This window comes from Lissotriton helveticus, chromosome 3_1 (genome assembly GCF_964261635.1).
Source record: "Lissotriton helveticus chromosome 3_1, aLisHel1.1, whole genome shotgun sequence".
Classification (NCBI taxonomy): domain Eukaryota; kingdom Metazoa; phylum Chordata; class Amphibia; order Caudata; family Salamandridae; genus Lissotriton; species Lissotriton helveticus.
This window is the reverse complement of record NC_136061.1, coordinates 155,411,860-155,432,042: the sequence shown is the minus strand read 5'-3', so window position 1 is coordinate 155,432,042 and position 20,183 is coordinate 155,411,860. Positions and strand designations below refer to the sequence as shown.

Genomic DNA, 20,183 nt, shown 5'->3' with positions numbered 1-20,183 from the left:
CCCCCACGTCGGTCTCCTTTCTAGACTCTGGGAGATCGGCTTTCGTGGGACGGTGTGGAACTGGTTTAAATCTTTTCTGACTGGCCATCGACAAGTGGTCTGGGCACCTCCGTTCTCCGCTGAAATGCCGCCGCTAGAGGTGGGGGTTCCTCAGGGATCTATCCTGAGCCCCACCCTTTTCAATATCTATATGGCTCCGCTGGCGGCGGTAGCAGAGTCCTTTGGTGCCCGGATCATATCCTATGCTGATGACACCCAGCTCCTTTTTACATGTAAGAAGGGAGAGGCTTTTGATGGTGGCTTGATCGGGGAATGCCTGGGTGCCGTCTTTGACTGGTTTCGGCGGCACAGTTTGAAGTGCAACTCCGATAAGTCGGAGCTGCTTTTCTTTGGCTGTCCGCCGGATCCCAGCTGGAAGACCTGATGGCCCCAGGACATGTTTCCGCCTGATGTGGCCTCAATGAAAGCCAAAAACTTTGGTGTGCATTGATGACGGCCTCTCTTTCAGACCCCAAATTATCGGACTGACGGGGAAATGCTTTGGCATTTTGAAAATGCTACAGAAGTTTCTTCCGCTGCTGTCCCTACAACACAAAAAAATCATTGTGCAGTCTCTAATTGGCTCGCGATTAGACTACGCTAACGCCCTGTATCTCGGGCTGCCTAAATATTTGTTGGCCCGTCTGCAGAGTGTGCAGAATTCGGCCGCAAGAGCCATCTTCGGTCTTCCGCGCAGGGCAAAAGCCTCGGAACTGCTAACGAGATTGCATTGGCTGCCGATCGTAAAAAGAATCACTTTCAAGGTTTTGACCCTGGCTTTTAAGGCCCTTCATGAGATTGGCCCTAAATATATTGGGAAGCGACTGGCCTTCTATGTGCCGAGGAGGTCTCTACGGTCAGCCTTGTTGGCCAAAGCTGTGGTTCCCCCTGTCAAACTTGCTCGGATCGGAGGGCGCTCCTTCCGTCATCTGGCCCCGCGTTGTTGGAATGAGCTACCTGTCTCCTTAATGATGGCAAATAATCTTCTTTCTTTTAGAAAGGGGCTGAAAACTTGGCTCTTCTCGGCCTGATTTCTCTTTCGGCCTCCGCGAATAGCCGTGTTGTGTTCTCCCCTGCAGTTCTCTTTGCTAAAGCGCCGGGACCCCCTTTGGGGTAGCCGTGCGCTATAAAAGAGACTTAAACATAACATAACATAACATGGTGACGTTTCAACAGGTACTCTAACTTTTACAAAGAGCAGATTTGATGTCTTCTCTAGATTTAAAGATGCATATTTTCATGTTCCAATTAATCCGACTCATCGCAAATACCTCAGATTTGTGATTGCAGGTAAGCATTACCAGTACGAAGTGATTTCCTTTGGAGTGACAACAACGCCCAGAGTTTTTACAAAATGTCTGGCAGTAGTCGCTGCTCATCTGAGAAGACAGCAGATTCACATCTTTCCCTATCTAGACGACAGGCTTATCAAAGCCAGCACTCACCAGAACTGTGTACAGCACACACATATCACAATAGATCTACTTCATCAACTGGGGTTCACCATCAATGCTCAGAAATCTAACCTGCATCCGTCACAGATGCAGTCTTACCTAGGAGTCAGTCTAGACACAGTCAAAGCTATAGCCTCTCCCAATGTGGCCAGAATACACAATATTCAGGCTATGATTCTACAGTTTCAACCCAACCAACCTTTACCAGCCAGAGTGTTCATGCAACTGCTGGGAATGCTGGCATCTTTCATCACAATTGTACCCTATGTACGGCGTCACATGGGCCCCCTACAAGAGTGCTTAGCATGTCAGTAGAATCAGTTACAGGGTCAATTAACCGATTGAGTGTTGGTAGACAGCCGTACCTATCGCTCTCTGCAGTGATGGAACCCATAAAACGTATCAAAAGGCCAGCCTTCCGTCAACCCTTTGCCACATATCGTGCTCACAGTAGACGCATCTCTAAGAGGTTGGGGGGCTCACCTCAAAGATTACATAATACAGGGCATGTGGAGCAACAAGCACAAAAGTATCCACATCAACTATCTAGAGCTTTTAGCAATTTTTGTAGCACTCAAAGCTTTTCAAACTCCCCTCATTGCAAAAACTGTCCGAGTCTGAACAGACAACATGACAGCGATGTATTATGTGCAAAAGCAGGGCGGGACACACTGTCTCCAACTGTCAACACTTTCTCAAGCCATTTGGAATTGGGCAATCCATCACAAGATTTATTTTCAGGCAGAACATCTCCCAGGAATAAACAATCAAATTGCCAACCTCCTCAGCAGAAGGAGAAGAGCAAATTTGCGAGTGGGAACTTCATCTTCAAGTTCTCCTTCCCTACTTTCAACAATGGGTTTTTCCACAGATAGACCTGTTCGCCACAGCCGAAAACGCAAAATGCCTAAGCTTCGGCTCCAGGTTCTCACACCTGCTCTCAGAGGGCAATGCCCTATGGATGAACTGGTCAGGGATATTTTCCTACACTTTCCCCCCTCTCCCGCTCATACCGTGTGTTGTTCGGAAACTCAGGCAAACATCCATCACACTAAGTCTAGTAGCTCCCACATGGGCCCGCCAACCGTGGTATACCACTGTATTGGAGCTGTCAATAGTTCCACATCAAAAGCTGCACCTCACCTCCAGTCTCCTCACACAGAACCATGTATAAATCAGACATCCAAATCCCAAAGAACTGAACCTAGCGATCTGAAGTCATATAGTTTGGTTATTTAAATTTACCACCAGACTGTATGAATATTCTAAAATAAGCCAGAAGCCCTACCAGCAGAGCGTGTTATGCAGCAGGGAAAAGATATGTCGTATACTGCTACAACAACTAAATCAACCCTTTAGATGCTTCCACACAAAACATTATCTGTTACACTTACAGCTAACTGGACTAGCATATACGTCTATTTGTTTGCACCTTGAAGCAGTAGCTGTGTATTTGCAGAACAGGCAACATCTTTCACTATTCAGAGTTCCAGTAATCAAAGTTTTCATGCAAGGGTTGATTAGAGTAATACCACCAAGGATTCCTCCTGCCCCAGTTTGCAATCTCAACATTGTTCTCATAAGGCTCATGGGTCCACCTTTTGAACCATTGCACAAGTGCCCCTTGCAATTTCTCTCATGGAAGCTTGCTTTCCTCATTGCAATTACATTAATGAGGAGAGTTGATGAGCTTCAGACATTAACCTTAGAAAAACCCTTGTTTCAGCTACACAAAGACAGGGTAGTTCTACGCACCAACCCTAAATTCCTTCCCAAAGTAGTTTCTGCTTTTCATATTAACCAATTGGTTGAGTTAGCAGTTTTCTTTCCTCAACCTGATTCTGTAGCAGAACATGCTCTTCACATGCTTCCCATTAAAAAAGATATGCTATTCTACATAGATAGGACAAAAGACTTTCGCAAAACAAAACAACTGTTTATTACATTTGCTCAGCCGCGGTCTGTAGAAGGTGTACCTGCAGGGGCCGTGACGTGTGGAGGGGCAGGGTGGGGGGTAGTAATCTATGGATTACGGAGCTTTACAGGTAAGTAAACATATAAATAAATAAAACGAATGTTGTTGCGCGCACTGCATCGCATTTGGGGATGCAGTGCATGCATTGAAATTAGTTTTTTTTATTTATATGTTTACTTACCTGTAAAGCTCTGTAATCCATAGATTACTATCCCCCACCCTGCCCCTTCCCCTCCCCACGTCACCGCTCTGCAGGTACACCTACTACCGACCGCGGCGGCATTTGCTCCACCTCACAAATGCAATCCTATCTCTAAATCTGGTATTGCAAGATGGATTGTTAAATTTATTCAAACATACTATGCTAAAGCTAAAAGAACTTTAACCATACCCCCTAGAGCGCATTCCACTCGCAAAATAGGGGCATCTGTGGCCTTTTTAGGTAACATTCCTCTAGCTGACATATGTAAAGCAGCTACATGGTATACACCACACACATTTCCCAAATACTATTGTATAGATGTGTTAGAACGTCAACACGCTACTGTAGGCCAAGCAGTACTTAAAACACTGTTCCAAACAACTGCAACATCTGCAGGTTAGCCACCGCTTTGGGAGTATACTGCTTTCTAGTCTATGCAAAGCATGTGTATCTACAGCACACATGCCTTGAACGGATAATGTTACTTACTCAGTAAGCACTTGTTCTTGGCATGTAGAGCTGTAGATTCACATGTGCCCACCCGCCTCCCCGAGTACCTGTAGTTGGTACAGTTAGTCATTGTATTATTTATACACATGGATATCTCTATACTACACTTACTCCATTCTCACCCTCTTTCAGGAAAACAGTCTAACAATGGAGTCGATGACCATGAGCAATATCACTGAAAGGAGGAGTCACATTTACTTGTGACTAGGAAAGACTTCTTTGAAGAAAAACAGCTTGCAAACATCCGGATCCAACACTAGATAACAGGAGTATGCAAAGCATTTGAATCTACAGCTCAGCATACCAAGAACAGATGCTTACTGGGTAAGTAACATTATCCTTACTTCAAAGGAGCCTCCCCTGTCACAGGCAGATGTCAGATGAGACATGAACAGGCCCCTTCCTTTTTCAAGCAGGCACCAATCCCAGTGTGAGGGGAGCTGCCCCCAGAACTGGGTTGGAGTGACCACAAAGGAGAGGCTGTTCATTTCCCTAGCCACACCTTTGGGTGGGTACACAGTCTGTGCCCCAGAGAACAGTTTCACTATTTTCAATTTGAGGAGTTAGGGGCAATATGGGTCAGACAGGAACTGCTGCAAAGTTGGGTAGGGTTACCTCTAGCAAGCCTTACCCTATTAGTTAGGGAGCCCGGGCATCACCCCCATAAACAAGCTCGCACCAGGAATAAATGTGGGACCCCCTGGCCTCTTCTTCAAAACACTACTGGAGCTGAGGAAGATCCAGAAAAGGAATGAGCCTGCTGCCTATGACCTGAGGGAGGAGCCCTTGAAGGACTAGACCTACTCCCTGTTGTACACCAGCAAAAGAAGTAGACTCCAAGAGTCAAAAGGCTGAGCTCCCGTTCAAGTTACAGGGACACAATAAGCTACAAGAGGCCTTTTCCCGCAACTGTCCAGTTCCAATTGGGCCAGTCCTCGATCCTGCTGTTGGACTCTACTGGAGTGAGTCCTGACCCTAAAATGCTGTTCCTGAGGTCCTGGAATACTTGGCTGTACTTCTACCACTCCTTAAAACCTAAGACTGAGAAGCGTTTTCAACTGCAAGACTTTCGGAGAACTGGGGCAAACCTGCCAAGCTGATCTGCCTGTTGCCATTGGCCAAAAGATTAAAATTTCTCATGCTCAGAGCTTCCAATTGGATTTATTGGGTCCTCACGGAAAAGGTATCTAGACTCATGGAGCCTTCTTCAGTTACAGCATACAGCTTTTCCTGGCTCAAGGATTCTGAGCTCTGATGAAAGTTATCATATCATGACCGGGCAAAGGCACCAAGGGTATCTGGCTGTTAAGACGATTTCCCTGGGTGGGAAATTCAAATTTCTCCCACGCAGTACTTTCCCCACTAAAATCAACGGTTTCCCCAGGCTAATATCTAACGACTGTTCGACCTCGTGGAGCCCTCTTCAGCTACAGCCTGCTACCTTGCCCCACTGAAGCTTTTCAACTTCCATTTTTGAGGTACAGGCCTTATGTAGACTTTGGAGGACAGATGAAGTACTGTCGCCTTGGTCGAGTACTTTACTCCTGCCATGGCAAGGGTACTCCACCAGCCATATTTAGAGATGTCTGCTGGTCCAGCAGACATCTCTTGCATTTCCAGGAATTGCCTTTTTTTATTTTAAAAAACAAAATCCCAAAGCAGAATTTTATTTATGAGCATAAAAAAAGCTGTGACCCCCTCGTCATGGAATTTTTCTCCAATGGTGAGGTGGTCATTTTGCAGTTTACACTGCGCCTTATAGCCAGGTTTTACCTGGTGGTGACGGACAGTGAAAACCTGCCATTTGCCTGTCCACTCAAAATAGGGCGGGTGACCAAATGGCAAAACCTTAGACGGCTATTACTCAGTTTTGCTGACACTGGTGTATGCTGGCGGCCGAGACTGAGTAGTTTTGGCCGTTAACACACTGAAGGTCTGCCCAACTGTAAATGATGCAGGCCGACCTTCACTTTGGAGGAAAGAGTTCTCCATCGCTGTTGCAATGGAGTACCCTCTCTGCCAAACTCCGGAGAGACCCCTTAATCTTAAAATAAAACCTTCGACCTGGTCGAACCTGGTTTCTATACCTGGCTTGTGTTTCACTGTGGTTGGCCTCAAATCAGGCCTAGGTCCTGGTCTACTGTGACCAGTGGCTGTAGTTGGCGCCTAATAGTTTTTGGTGCTATTTGTATTTAAAGCTTTAAAAAAAGTCCTCTTTCTGGTTACCTTTATTGGATTTTTGTCTTTTTGGTGTCATTCTTTTTTTCAAAATGTATTTTTCAAAATGTACTCTGTGTTCATGTTCAGATGAGCAAGAAAGATCTGTGAATTATAACCTCACTAAGCTTTTATAACATCAGCTGCCATCTTTCCCACTCCACCAAGAATGGAGGATGGGACAATATTTTGGTCAGAAAGGAGAATATTCAGACATTTACTCTGCCTGCTCTGGCATTATGTAAAAACGTTATAGATCAATGTAGAGAAGCTGCTGTCAGCCCTGTCCAGTCATGTCCTTTGCCCATTAGTGGTCTACTAACATGTCCTTGCTCTTTAGAGATCTACCAGGCTGTTGTTGCTGGTCAGTGATGTTCTAGTTTGATCTTGCCTGTTGTTTTTCTGCCTGTCAGTGACTTGTGAGCTGAAGTTGTTATCTTAGGAACTGAATTTAGGAATTCTGCAAAAAACTCTTATATTTTGAACATTTTTCATGCCTTTAAAGGAAAAGGCAATTATCCCAGATACTAATCTACACCCAGTTGTGAATTTAAGGCACTTGGCAATTTATACCAGATAACGATTAACGTTCAGCTGGGCATTGACATGTTTCATAAGATACTTCTAACCAGAGATACCTCACCTTGTGAATATTCTCCAGGTGTCAAACTGGATCTGAAAACATGCACTCCGGTATGTAGCCTTGTGTGGCGCCACATCATCATTGTTCAGCTCTTGAAGTGACGAGCATAGCAGTATATAATCGCAGCCCATGTGTGGTGGCATCAGTTTCTTTTTTCCGCTCCTTTAGATGTGGATCAGAAGCTTTTCCTCAGTAGTCATGACAAGTTTTTAGTTTAAAATTACCAAAGTGCAAGGGAAAATTTCACCCCTAAGACAAAAGGGTTCTAACTGTGTACGGACTTGTGCAAACAGCTGTTTGTGATCGACCCTCATGAGGTGTGTCTTGGGTCCTGTGGTTGGGGCACGATTCCTGCATTTGTGATGACTGTGCCCAGATAAAGCCAAAGCCCATATGCGACTTCAAGGCAAAGCTTTACGTCACCAAACATAGAACTCCACGCTGTGGCCAGTTGAGATGAAGGACCTGTTCCCACTCCTGAAGTCATTCCATGGCAAATTATCATTGTGTTCGAAATCTTCAGGTAAGACCAAGAAAAATAAGAAGTAGTTGAAGTGGGAAATAGCCATTTCCCACCACTTTCAGACTTCACACAGCTGTGCATTTTTAGCACTTTACCGGTTTCCTCTGGTGCCTTCGGGTCCCAAGGATCGGCGTGGCCTCAAGTAGGGCTTGTGCTGCTGGGTCTGTTCTCTGAGCAACCGTTTCCTCTTGAACTTGCATTGGGTTCAGCAATGCCTTCAGTGCTAACTTAGATTTTAGCTCCATCCTCTGCCTCGCTCTCCCACACATTGACGCTGGAGGAGCCCTTGCAGCCTATTGTGCTTTTTGACTCTAGGTAGATTGCTCCACAACCTCGACCGAGGCCGTGCACGACTCCCACCGGGGCACAGCCAACGGGTAATCTTTCTTACTCTGACACCTTGCCCTTAGCACACAGTAAGGTGCATAATCTTTTCATCTCTGACCCGAACGAAAGCTTGATGAAGATGATTGCATTCTTCAATATGATAAGAACAATTGTTATGAAGAACTACAAAATGCTAGTGGCCTGGGCTCTTCTTCAGGTATTAGCATTGTTTCTTCTCCTGACCCTGCCACTGAAGAAAGCTCATCCTTCGCTGTAGTTATGCATAGTGGGGCAGAAGTATTAGACCTACAGTTGCCAACTATGGAAGTAAAGACTAATGTTCTGAATGAGGTACTCCAGCCCAGTCAAGCACCTAGAGAACCTCTATCCTCTATTACCTTCTAATGAGGCCATCACTGATACCCTCTTTGGTGAAACCATGTTTGGAACCACCTGTTATTATGCAGGTTGCTTGCTGCCTTCGCCAAGAGACACCGTTTTTCCCCAGAACATTTTACACTAGAAAACTCGGTGGGGCAGGTGTCTGCAATTAAGGTAAATCCTAATTCCATTTCCTCCCACCCCCCGATCGGAAGTAAAAATGAACAAACGCATTTGGTAAGTGGATTTTTTCCTCTACAAACCATGCTTTGAGGTCGGTGAAGGCCAGGTGTCTTTTAGGCCCCTACTCCCATGCTCGATAACCTTCTGGTGTCCCTTACTCAAGCCATCCAGGATGGTGGCGATGCAGCAAAATTTATTATACGTTCTGACTTAGAATAGATCGTCCGCTTGGGTTGACCAGTGGTACTTCTGCGCCATGCCTGATTAGGTCTACAGGCTTCTTCGGGGATATCCAAGCATCCGTGATGGATATGTCCATTGATGCCACTTGCCTCTTTGGTGACAAAGCGGATTCAGCCATTGACTCATTTAAAGAAAGCAGGGCCACAGCATATTCCTTGGGTCATGTTGCCGCCACAAGTAATTTCTATAGCAATTACGCCTTTTCCGTGGCGAAGGTCGGGGTTTTCAGTTTCGCCAATGGCAGACACCTCCACCAGCCCAGTAGCCCTTTCAGCCCTTTCACAGCTGAGGCATTGGTTCACAAATGCAAGGCCTGAAACAGCAGGGACTATATGCAGCTGAGTCCCCTGCCCCTCCTGCATCCGAAGCTTCAAAATCACTTTAGTGTGTCCTCGCCAGTACAAAGCCATCCTGTTGGAGGCAGGGCCCAATATTTTATTCAGGGTTGGGTGCCTATCAGTACTGCGCCCTCCCATTTCTTTCCATCTCGCCGCACATTTCGCCACCATCAGTGTGGCTGATGGTGGCCAACTTGTCCATCTTACATCAGGAAGTGCAGGCCTTTTTGGTCAGAGGGGTCATAGAATGTTCCGTCCTCAGATGTAAGAACATACTCCTGCTATTTCGTCCAAAGGAGGATGGTGACCTTCGATCTATTTTTGTTCTTTGCCTCCTCAACACCTTCCAGTGGAAGTGGAAATTCAAGATACTCATGATATCCCGGGTCTTGTCTACCCTGGAGAGTGGCACACACAGCTCTGCAGTGGAACCCTAAGTGGCAGTGAGCACAGCACCAGGGGAATCTGTCAGATTGTATCCAGATTTTGGAGAAGACTGCAAGAGATATACCGACAACTTCTGGTGGCTACTCGACCGCGATGCAGTCAGTCACATACTCCTCTCTCATGGAGACGCCTTCCATCTAGAGTGCAACTTGGGACTCCTGTATGCCTTCACGGTGCTGCCTCTCCTGCCCTGAGTTCTGAACAAGATGAGGAACGGGCAAGCTAGATTTTCCTAGTGACACCAGATTGGGCCAAGAGATTGTAGTACCCGTAACTCCCCGGCATGAGCATCTGTCCTCTGATAAAGCTCCAGACAATTGAGGGCATGTGCTTGTGACCTGGCTGGACCATACTCTCAGGTGAGGGTAACAGTACAAAGTGTGTAATCCCAAACAGATTATATCTGTGCCATTCAAGGGGTAGTTGGTAATTTGTGTGGAAAGAACCCCATGTTAATGACCTCTACAGCTAGTTGACCAATAAGTGTAGCTTATACATTCCTTTTAAATAAGCCTCCTGTCATACGGAAAATGCTGGGCTTCAAAATAGCATCCACATGTTTCTAAACCATTAGGTATTGTGACCATTCCATCCCATCCTTGTCAGATAGCAAACTGCTCTTGAGTTACAATTATATTTTCATATGATTGCACTAGCTTGTTTCTCATCTGCACGCTCTTTAACCATCTTTCTGTTTTTTTCTTATTATTTGATTTTTGGTGTCCAGGACAGAAACCCATGATGTCCAAAGGCCCTCTCATCCAGAATGTACATGCCTCAAAGCGAATCCTCTTCTCCATTGTACATGATAAAGAGGGTAAGGTGCTGTCTATGGAAGCATGTTCTTTCTACTCCAGGTGTAGTATTTACAAGCTGCCCATATAGCCCTGCGCCATATAGTTCTAATGCTTGCATTCATACTTACAGTGAGCATGTGTTATAGTCATATTTTCAAGCACATTTCCTGGTTCATTTCACATTGTTATGTTGTGTATGCCCCATGCTAAATGGAGCATGATTTATGTGCACTTTGTTTCTTGTGTAGTGCACATATTCTCATCTGCAAATAATGTGGAAGGGTTGGATGTGCCTCACTTTCCCTTATTACCAAACAAACGCCTTGTAAACTGAACACAGCGGGCCCTTTTCTAAACTTGAATGGAAAACCCACCTTGTAAATGGCATGATGCCTACATATTAATACTAGGATTTGTCTTGCTCTGCACTGGAATTACCTTATAAAAATAATGGCAATCAAAGTAGTACGATGTCTGGCTAAAAGCCTCGTTGGAACAATGTGTAATGTAGATGTAGGTGAAGAGTGTATGTTGAGCCTTACCCTTTTAGGCTAAATTTCATTATACTATTCTCCCAATTCCAGGTATCTAACACAAAATAGAAAACAAATAAGGCCTATTCACAAAAGCATTTGTGAGTATTTTAAACAAATATATCCTGAACATTCCCATTTCATTCCAATGTTAGAGTTTTTCAGGCCAACTCCAAAAGGCATGTCAGAGTACGCAAAAGAATAATTTAATTACTTTAAAATGCCCTTGTGAATGGGCCCCATAGTTTTGATATTGCTTTGAAAGGAATATAACGATCATTGATAGCCTTGGGATAGTTAAGAGAGATCCAAAGAAGGTCTTTTGATACTGAGAAGGCCACCAATCGGCTATGTAAAGTTTTGATCAGGTTACTTCAAACTCTTAACTGTTCTTTTGTGTTATGAGAACTAATCATTCCCATGAAAGTCATTTGTCTATCAATTTATGTTCCGTAATTCTAATATAGGGAATTGGGACAGCACATTTCTTATCTCGTTGTCCCTGTTTGATAAAGTCCTGTGATCCAGAACAAATCCCTACAATTCTTCTTGTCTCTGTTTGTTAATTTTCCATAAATAATAGCGTTTGTCTTACAACTAGGAGCTCCAGTATTAAGTTCACCGTAAAACTGGACTCTTATGTTTACGTTTATGTTTTGATAGAGAAATGGGACAACTTCATAAAGGATACTGAAGACATCAATACCCTCAGGGAGTGTGTGCAAATTCTGTTCAACAGTAGATACGGTGAGTAGCATCCTGCTATCTGTCTCTTAAACAGGTGTATTTCTGGTCTCCAAAAAAAGATCATTTTCATCCCTCCCACAACCGCACATAAGCATATATTGCTGCCTTAACACAGTTATTGTTTCATGTTGCTTTTTTCCCTTCGTTTGTCTTCAGTGATGTTCATTGTGCAGAATTTAATTTTTGTATTTCAGACCAACGCAGACTACAACTAACCACAAGACTGTGATAGTTGTGGATGGCACAGCAGTGATAAGTATTCATTATCTAAACTAATCTCTCATGTGCTACCTCAGAGCGATGAGAGTGTCAGTTATCTGTTTCGGAAGGACGTACCAGAAAGAAAACGGCAGAAAACCGCTTTCGGTCCCGGTCTACTCATGGTTCGACACTGAGGAAATGACGCAGACCCACTGACCTCGTTCGACATCAAGGAACCGTCGAGATCAAGATTGAAGTTGAGATGCCACCGTCATTCACGTTCGACAAAGAGAGCAATGCCGACACATCGAGGACAGTTAACATCAAAGATTGTTTTGGCCTCTCCTAGACTACAGGAGGCAAGAAGGAAATGGAGACATATCTATTCCTCTCTAGACATGTAGTATTCTAGAACATACACTCCTTCACGAGATGTACCAGGTGCTCTCTGCCAGTGGCATCTCAACCGCCACCTTCTCCTCCTCCTCTGCCACCTTCACCTCCTCCAACACCATCAGCCCCTCCTGTGCTAAGGCCCAGATCTCACTCTAGATCAAGCATGGTGCCGCCATCATAGCTCTAGGTTCTCATCTCCATCATCAAGGCGCTCACATCATCGTCACTATTCACGACTGTCACGATCTAGACACACTATAGAGACTTCATCTACTACTACAGGATGATACTCTCCAACTCTGCCAGACTCCACACCTCCGCACGTACTACCAGTGGATGAAATCACCCCTTTTCAAGACGTCTTGGTTAGGGGAACTGCTAAGCTAAATAGTCAGATGTTGACTCCAACACCAATGACATCCATAATCTTTCATCCCTCCAACATAAGTCGACATCAAGACCTTAGCTGCCACTAGTCCCTTCGAGTATTAGAATCTGCTATGAACCTTTTCTTGACACCAGCATCTCTCAAATCTGCTCCATCAAAGCTTCAGAAAAAATACGACCCTCAGCTGCAGGATCCTGCCCTTCTCCGTAGGCACCCAACACCAGACTCTGTCATTGTAGTGGCTGTAAAGAAACATCAATCCACTACTCCCACTTCAGCCATCCCTCCTGATCAAGAGAGTCAGAGGTTGGACTTTGGGGGTCGGAAAGTCTACAGGATGGCAGCAGCCACAATTAAGGCAGCTAGCGCCACTGTCCTCTTATGCAGGTATGCCAGACCTCCGTGGGAATCCATGCAACAGTTTGTTGAGCATCTCCCAAGAGACAAACGTGAGAACATAGCGGAAATTTTCAATGAAGGGTTAATGGTCTCTAACCAGGTCATTAGGGCTGCAGCAGATTCTTCGCTACTTTCAGCACTTGAATACTGCCACAGCATTCCTCTCTGCAAGCATTATTGACTTCACCTTATTTCCCTCAAGCCAGAATCACAACAGAGAATTCTCAATCTTCCATTCTCCAGTACCACCCTCTTTGGCAGTCATACCGATGACGAGATGGTGAGGATGAGGGCAGAAATTTAGATTTTAAAGTCAGTTGACTTAGAAAAACCTAAAGAACTAAGGAAATCTTTCAGGCCATACCAATGCCGTTTTTAATCTCAAACCCCTCACAGGTATCAAGGACACCAGCAAAGCGGTGCACAACAACAGCACCAATGACCGTACCAGCCTTACTAGAAAAAGTAAGCTAGAGGAAGGTCCACCCAGCTTCCGCCTCAAGGAGGCAAGCAAACATCCAGGTCAAAACCCTAAATTATTACTTCCCCTTCTTCTGTTACCTACTCCGGTAGGGGGAAGCATCCAACATTAACTGGCAGAGTGCCAAAATATCACACAGGACCCCTGGGTTTTGAATATTGATTACAATGTATTTTGTCTCAGGTTCAACAGTCCTCCACCGTCCATACCTCCAAAACCATCTAGTTTCCAGCTTCCTCTGTTACAATCGGAGGTCATCATCCTCTTACAAAAGCAGGTGGTGGAACCAGTTCCTCACCAACAACGATGTGCAGGCATTTAGTCTAGGTACTTTCTCATCAAAAAGAAAGACAAGAAAGAATTTAGATTCATTCTTGACCTCAAAATAGCCAACAAGTCGATTCGATTCCAGGTGCCGGCATTACACCAAATTTATCTCCAATTACACCAAGGGGATGAGCTCTATTCCATCGACCTTCAAGACACATACTTTCATATAACAATCGCCGGAAATCATTGAAAGTTCTTAAGCTTTGTAATGAGGCAGGACCAATATCAGTTCCAAGTGCTTCCATTTGGCCCGAAGTCATCACCAAGGACATTCTCCAAGTGCATGGCAGTAGTCGCTGCTCATCTCAGGAAACACAAAATATGTGTCTACCCATCTACCCACACCACCCGACCTCAACCAAGCTGTCCACAACTTCTCCGCCAGGATCAACAAATGCACCGACAGCGTTGCCCCACTGAAACTGGCAAAAATCAACAGAACCTCAAGATAAGCTGGCTGGTACACCCCAGAACTGAGAACCACCAAGCGCAACTGTCTCCATACTCGAGAAGCAATGGCGCTTCAGCAAGGACCCATTCAACAGAGCTGCGCACAAAACAGCACTCAGCGACTACCACCGGCATATCGAGAATGCCAAAAGAGCAGCCATCACTGACCGCATAGAGGCTGCCGCTAACCACACAAAGGAACTCTTCAAAATCATCAAGGTATTCTCTAACCCAGCAGCCATTTAAAACATGGTTCACCCTTCCGAACAACCTGCAACACCATATCTGACTACTTCAATAGCAAGATTGCCGACATCTACAACAACTTTGACCCCCAACCCACCACGCTTAACCACAACAAACTCACCCAACCAATCAACATCTGCTTAGCCATAACTACCTGGTCTCCACTCGACACTCAGACCACCACAACCATCATGTCTTCCATACCCTCTGGGGCACCCTCTGATCCCTGCCCCCACCATCTCTTCAGTCTTGGATCCAACATAATCAGCATTGAACTGACCACTGTTCTCCATGCCTCCATCTTCACAACCTTGCCAGATGCATGGAAAAAAGCAGAGGTCAGACCCCTCCTAAAGAAACCCTCTGTTGACCCCAGCGACCTCGAAAACTACAGTCCGAACTCCCTGCTCCCATACCCATCCAGAGTTCTCGAGAAAGCCATCAACCTGCAGCGCACCAACTACCTTGATTGAAACCACCTACTCAACAACTCACAATCAAACCAACCAAAGCACTGATCGCCGCAACAGAGAACATCAGATTCTCCTTGACTGCGGAGAAATGGTGGCCCTGCTCCTCCTCGATCTCCCACAGCTTTCAACACCGTCTCTTACCACATCCTCATCGACAGACTCCTCAACATCGGCTGTTGAGGATTATGCCATGGTTGCGTGTGTGGCAGTCGGTGTGGGTGAGGGATCGAGTTCTACCGGCCACCAGCTGTGATCCAGCTATGATCCAATGCGGAAATGTTGTTCCCGAAGATCAGTACCTCTGTTTTGTCATAGTTGAATTTGAGGCAGCTATCTCTCAACCAGTCGGCTACAGCAGTCTACCATGAAATGACAAGTCAACACAGTCTCCTTCTACTTCTACCGCACCCTTCACATGCCCTCAAGACACCTGTGCTCTGCCTCACTTGCCCTCACTCACGTCCCCTGAGTTTGTCCCAGCTACAGCGGGGGCCGCTTCTCCTCTTACATCGCCACCAAGAACAGGAATGACACCCCTCCTCCACCTCCGAACGGCCCCTTCCCTGGCGGTCTTCAGAAAGCGACTCAAGACCCGGCTCTTCGACGCAGACACAGCAACCTCATGGCCCAGATACCCCTAGAGATGATTTTATATATATATATATATATGCATATATATATATATATATATATATATATATATATTACCTACTGGCGATCGCCAGTAGGTATATATAGTTAGGATTGATTTCCATAGGGAAATCGCAACATTCTATTGGGAATAACTTTGGCGCCGGTTGAGGAATCTGCCTGAATTTTTCAGCAACGTTGCCTCGCGGCGCTCCGGTCCTTCCCTGAAAGTTTGGGGGGGATTCGTCAAGCGGGGGCCGAGATAAAAGGGGGGTCCCAAAACGTGTTTTCCCCATGTTAATTTCCATAGGGCGGTCGGTCGCACTTTTAGCCCGAACGGCTGAATGGATTTTCACCAAACTTGGCAAAATTGTAGGGACTGGTAGCCCGATGTGCCTTTGCTATGTCTCAAGATATGTGCTCCAGTGGATTTTGAGTAATTTAGGTTCAAAAAAATGTATATATCTATGGCAGCTTACCCGTGAGCTTACCCGTACGCTTACGGTACGCGCACGTATGCGTACCGTACGCGTACCTCTAGTGCGCGAGCTGCATTCTGGTTGGCTGCCAATGTCTGTCAACACTCCAAAACAGAAACTGTTGGCAGCCATCTTGTGCCTCGGTAGACTGAGGCACAGGAAAGCAGAAAAACAAACGTGTAGAACTCAAAAAGGGGGCAGGGTAGAAGCATCCTGACCCCCTAGGCCTGGTCAGGGGGTCCCACAAGGACCCCAAGGCCCAAAAAAAAAAAAAAAATTCGGAAAATCGCGGGGTACGCTTACGGTACGGTGCGCGTACCTCATTTTTTTTACAAGAAAAAAAAAGATTTTGGGGCCATGTAGAAACACTCTGACCCCCCTAGGGCTGTTCAGGTGGTCCCATACGGATATTAACATATATAAATGTTATCCGCTAATAGAATTAGCATTTACAAAACCTTGCGAGTTCACTGAAAAAAACAAAGGTTTCAGGCCTTATATAGTTAGGAATTAACATTTAAAAAACCTTTGAAATTCACTGAAAAAACCATAGGTTTCACACCAGTTATAGTTAGGAATTAGCATTTAAAAAACCTATGAAATTCTATGAAAAAACCATAGGTTTCACACCAGTTATAGTTAGGAATTAGCATTTAAAAAACCTATTAAATACACTGAGAAAACCATAGGTTTGACACCAGTTATAGTTAGCTGAACATTTTACTCGTACACACACACACCCCACACACATACCCCCACATACACACACCCCACACCTACCCCTCCCACACACACCCCCCACACATACCTCACATACCCACACCTCCACCCACACCCAAACACCCCACACACCCACACCCACACACACACCTTACACCCCCACCTACACCCACACACCCCTACCCACACACACCTCACTCCCCCCCCACACACACACACCTCACAGACACACCCCACACATCCCCCACACACACCTCACCCCTCCCCCCACACACACACACCTCTGACCCCTCCCCCCCACACACACCACACACACACCTCTCTCACACACACACACACACTCCTCACACACACACACCCCTACACACACACCCACACACACTCCCCACACACACACCCACACATCCTACACACACACACCCCACACACATACCCCCCCACACACACACCCCCATCCCACCCCCCACACACACACACCACACACACACACACACACACTTATTTTTTTTTTTTTGAGGGGGTGCCCCACACACATACCCCCACACACACCCCACACCTCCCCCACATACACCCCCCACACATACCTCATACACCCACACCTCCACCCACACCCAAACACCCCACACACCCACACCTTACACACCCACACCTACACCCACACACCCCACACACCCCCACCCACACACACCTCACAGACACACTCCACACATCCCCCACACACACCTCACCCCTTCCCCACACACACACACCTCACACACACACACACACACACACACCACTCACCTCACACACACACACACACACACACACCCACACACACACTCCTCTCACTCACACACCCACCCCCCCACACACGCACACACACACCCACACATCCTACACACACACACCCCACACACATACCCCCCCACACACACACCCCACACCCACGCCCCCCACACACACACCACACACACACACACACACTCATTATTTTATTTTATTTTTTTGAGGGGGTGCCCCACACACATACCCCGACACACACACACCCCATACCCACCCCCCCCTCACACACCCCCACCATACCTCATACACCCACACCTCCACCCACACCCAAACACCCCACACACCCACACCCACACACACACCATACACCCCCACACCCCCACCTACACACACCCCACACACCCCCACCCACACACACCTCATGCCCCCCCCCACACACACACACCTCACAGACACACCCCACACATCCCCCACACACACCTCACCCCCCCCACACACACACCTCTGACACACACACCCCCACACACACACACACCCCCACCCCACACACACACCTCACACACCACACACACACATTCCTCACCCCCACACACACCCACACACACACACCCACACACACACCCACACACACACCCCACACACACACCCACACATCCTACACACACACACCCCACACACATACCCCCCCACACACACCCCCCACTCACACACACACTCATTATTATTATTTTTTTTTTGAGGGGGTGCGCGCCCCGGTACACGTATCGGTACACGTACCGGTACGCGTACCCTGGAGAAAAAAAGAAAGACAGAGTTTTTTAAAAATGTTGCATTTTTATATAAATTGGAGGTAGTTCTGAAAAGAACTGTTTTTTTATTCTTATTGTTGTTTTATATTTTTTGTATTGTTTTTTTGTACCCCGCGACTTATATATATTTATATATTATTTCTTTTTTGCCTTGGGGGTCCTTGTGGGACCCCCTGAGCAGGCCTAGGGGGTCAGGGTGTTTCTACTCTGGCCCCTTTGCGAGTTTCACACCTTTGTTTCACTGCTTTCTTGTGCCTTGGTTCGAACAAGGCACAAGATGGCTGCCAGGGACACCCAGTATGCAAGGGGAATTAGTTCCCCCTCTTCAAACATGCATGGGGGCTGCGTTGCAGAGAGGTGTAAAAAAGGGTGTGGCCTCATTACACCTCTATGCAATGCAGCCATCTGGCGCATACTGGAGGCTCCTGGTGGGCTAGTTGGCCCACAGGGACCCCCATTATGCAAGGGGAATTAGTTCACCCTCTGCAAACGCGCCAGGCGGCTGCGTTGCAGAGAGGTGTAACAAGGGGCATAGCCTCATTACACCTCTGCAATGCAGCCCCCTGGCGCATACTGGAGGTTCCAGGTGGGCTAGTTGGCCCCCAGGGGCCCCCAGTATGCAGGGGGAATGAGTTCCCCCTCTTCAAACATGTAAGGGGGCTGCGTTGCAGAGAGGTGTAAAAAGGGCCGTGGCTTAATTACACCTCTCTGCAATGCAGTCCCCTGGTGCATACTGGAGATTCCTGGTGGGCTTTCAGGTCTTATATAGTTAGGAATTAGCATTAAAAAAAACTTTGAAATTCACTGAAAAAACCATAGGTTTCAGGCCTTATATAGTTAGGAATTAGCATTTAAAAAAAACTTGCAAATTCACTGAAAAAACCATAGGTTTCAGGCCTTATATTGTTAGGAATTAGCATTTAAAAAACCTTGCAAATTCAATGATAAAACCATAGGTTTCAGGCCTTATATAGTTAGGAATTAGCATTTAAAAAACCTTGCAAATTCACTGAAAAAAACATAGGTTTCAGGCCTTATATAGTTAGGAATTAGGCACAAGAAAGCAGAAAAACAAACGTGTAGAACACAAAAAGGGGGCAGGGTAGAAACACCCTGACCCTCTAGGGCTGCTCAGGTGGTCCCACTAGGATATTAATATATTTAAACGTTATCCGCTAATAGAATTAGCATTTAAAAAACCTTTGAAATTCACTGAAAAAACCATAGGTTTCAGGCCTTATATAGTTAGGAATTAACATTTAAAAAACCTTTGAAATTCACTGAAAAAACCATAGGTTTCAGACCTTATATAGTTAGGAATTAGCATTTAAAAAAACCTTTGAAATTCACTGAAAAAAACATAGGTTTCAGGCCTTATATAGTTAGGAATTAGCATTTAAAAAAACCTTTGAAATTCACTGAAAAAACCATAGGTTTCAGGAGTTATATAGTTAGGAATTAGCTTTTACAAAACCTTTGAAATTCACTAAAAAAACTATAAGTTTTAGTGGTGTTATAGTTAGCTGGACATTTTACTCATACAAAACCATTGAAATTGCTCCTATATAGTTAGTTGTACTAAGTATATATCGGCACCCGCAATCCACTGCTGATGATGTCACATATTAGATCATTCATGACATGGTCAGTGACATGTCCTTTTGCGATCCACCATCCAAAATACAAGTTCTTTATGCAAAGGCCCATGTGGTAAAAGTCTCCTTTTTCATGGAATACAATGTCCCCCTTTTCCGGCAATCAGGATACATTTCCTTAGGCTTAGGAGAGCATTGAGACCCGCTTGTTCTGTTCTACCTATAGTATCTGGGTGCATAAACCTACCCACCAGATGTTTAC

General features: G+C 45.9%; 1 protein-coding gene across 4 annotated transcripts in view; it reads left to right on the top strand.

Moving 5' to 3' along the window:
- Positions 1–20,183, top strand: part of GTF2IRD1 (GTF2I repeat domain containing 1) — a 1,361,292-nt gene that overhangs the window by 864,952 nt on the left and 476,157 nt on the right. For all 4 annotated transcript variants that reach the window (XM_078679432.1, XM_078679431.1, XM_078679429.1 and 1 more), the window contains 2 exons: positions 10,210–10,299; positions 11,476–11,559. In XM_078679432.1, the coding sequence (XP_078535558.1) occupies positions 10,210–10,299; positions 11,476–11,559 (174 nt within the window). The remainder of the gene's footprint in view (positions 1–10,209; positions 10,300–11,475; positions 11,560–20,183) is intronic.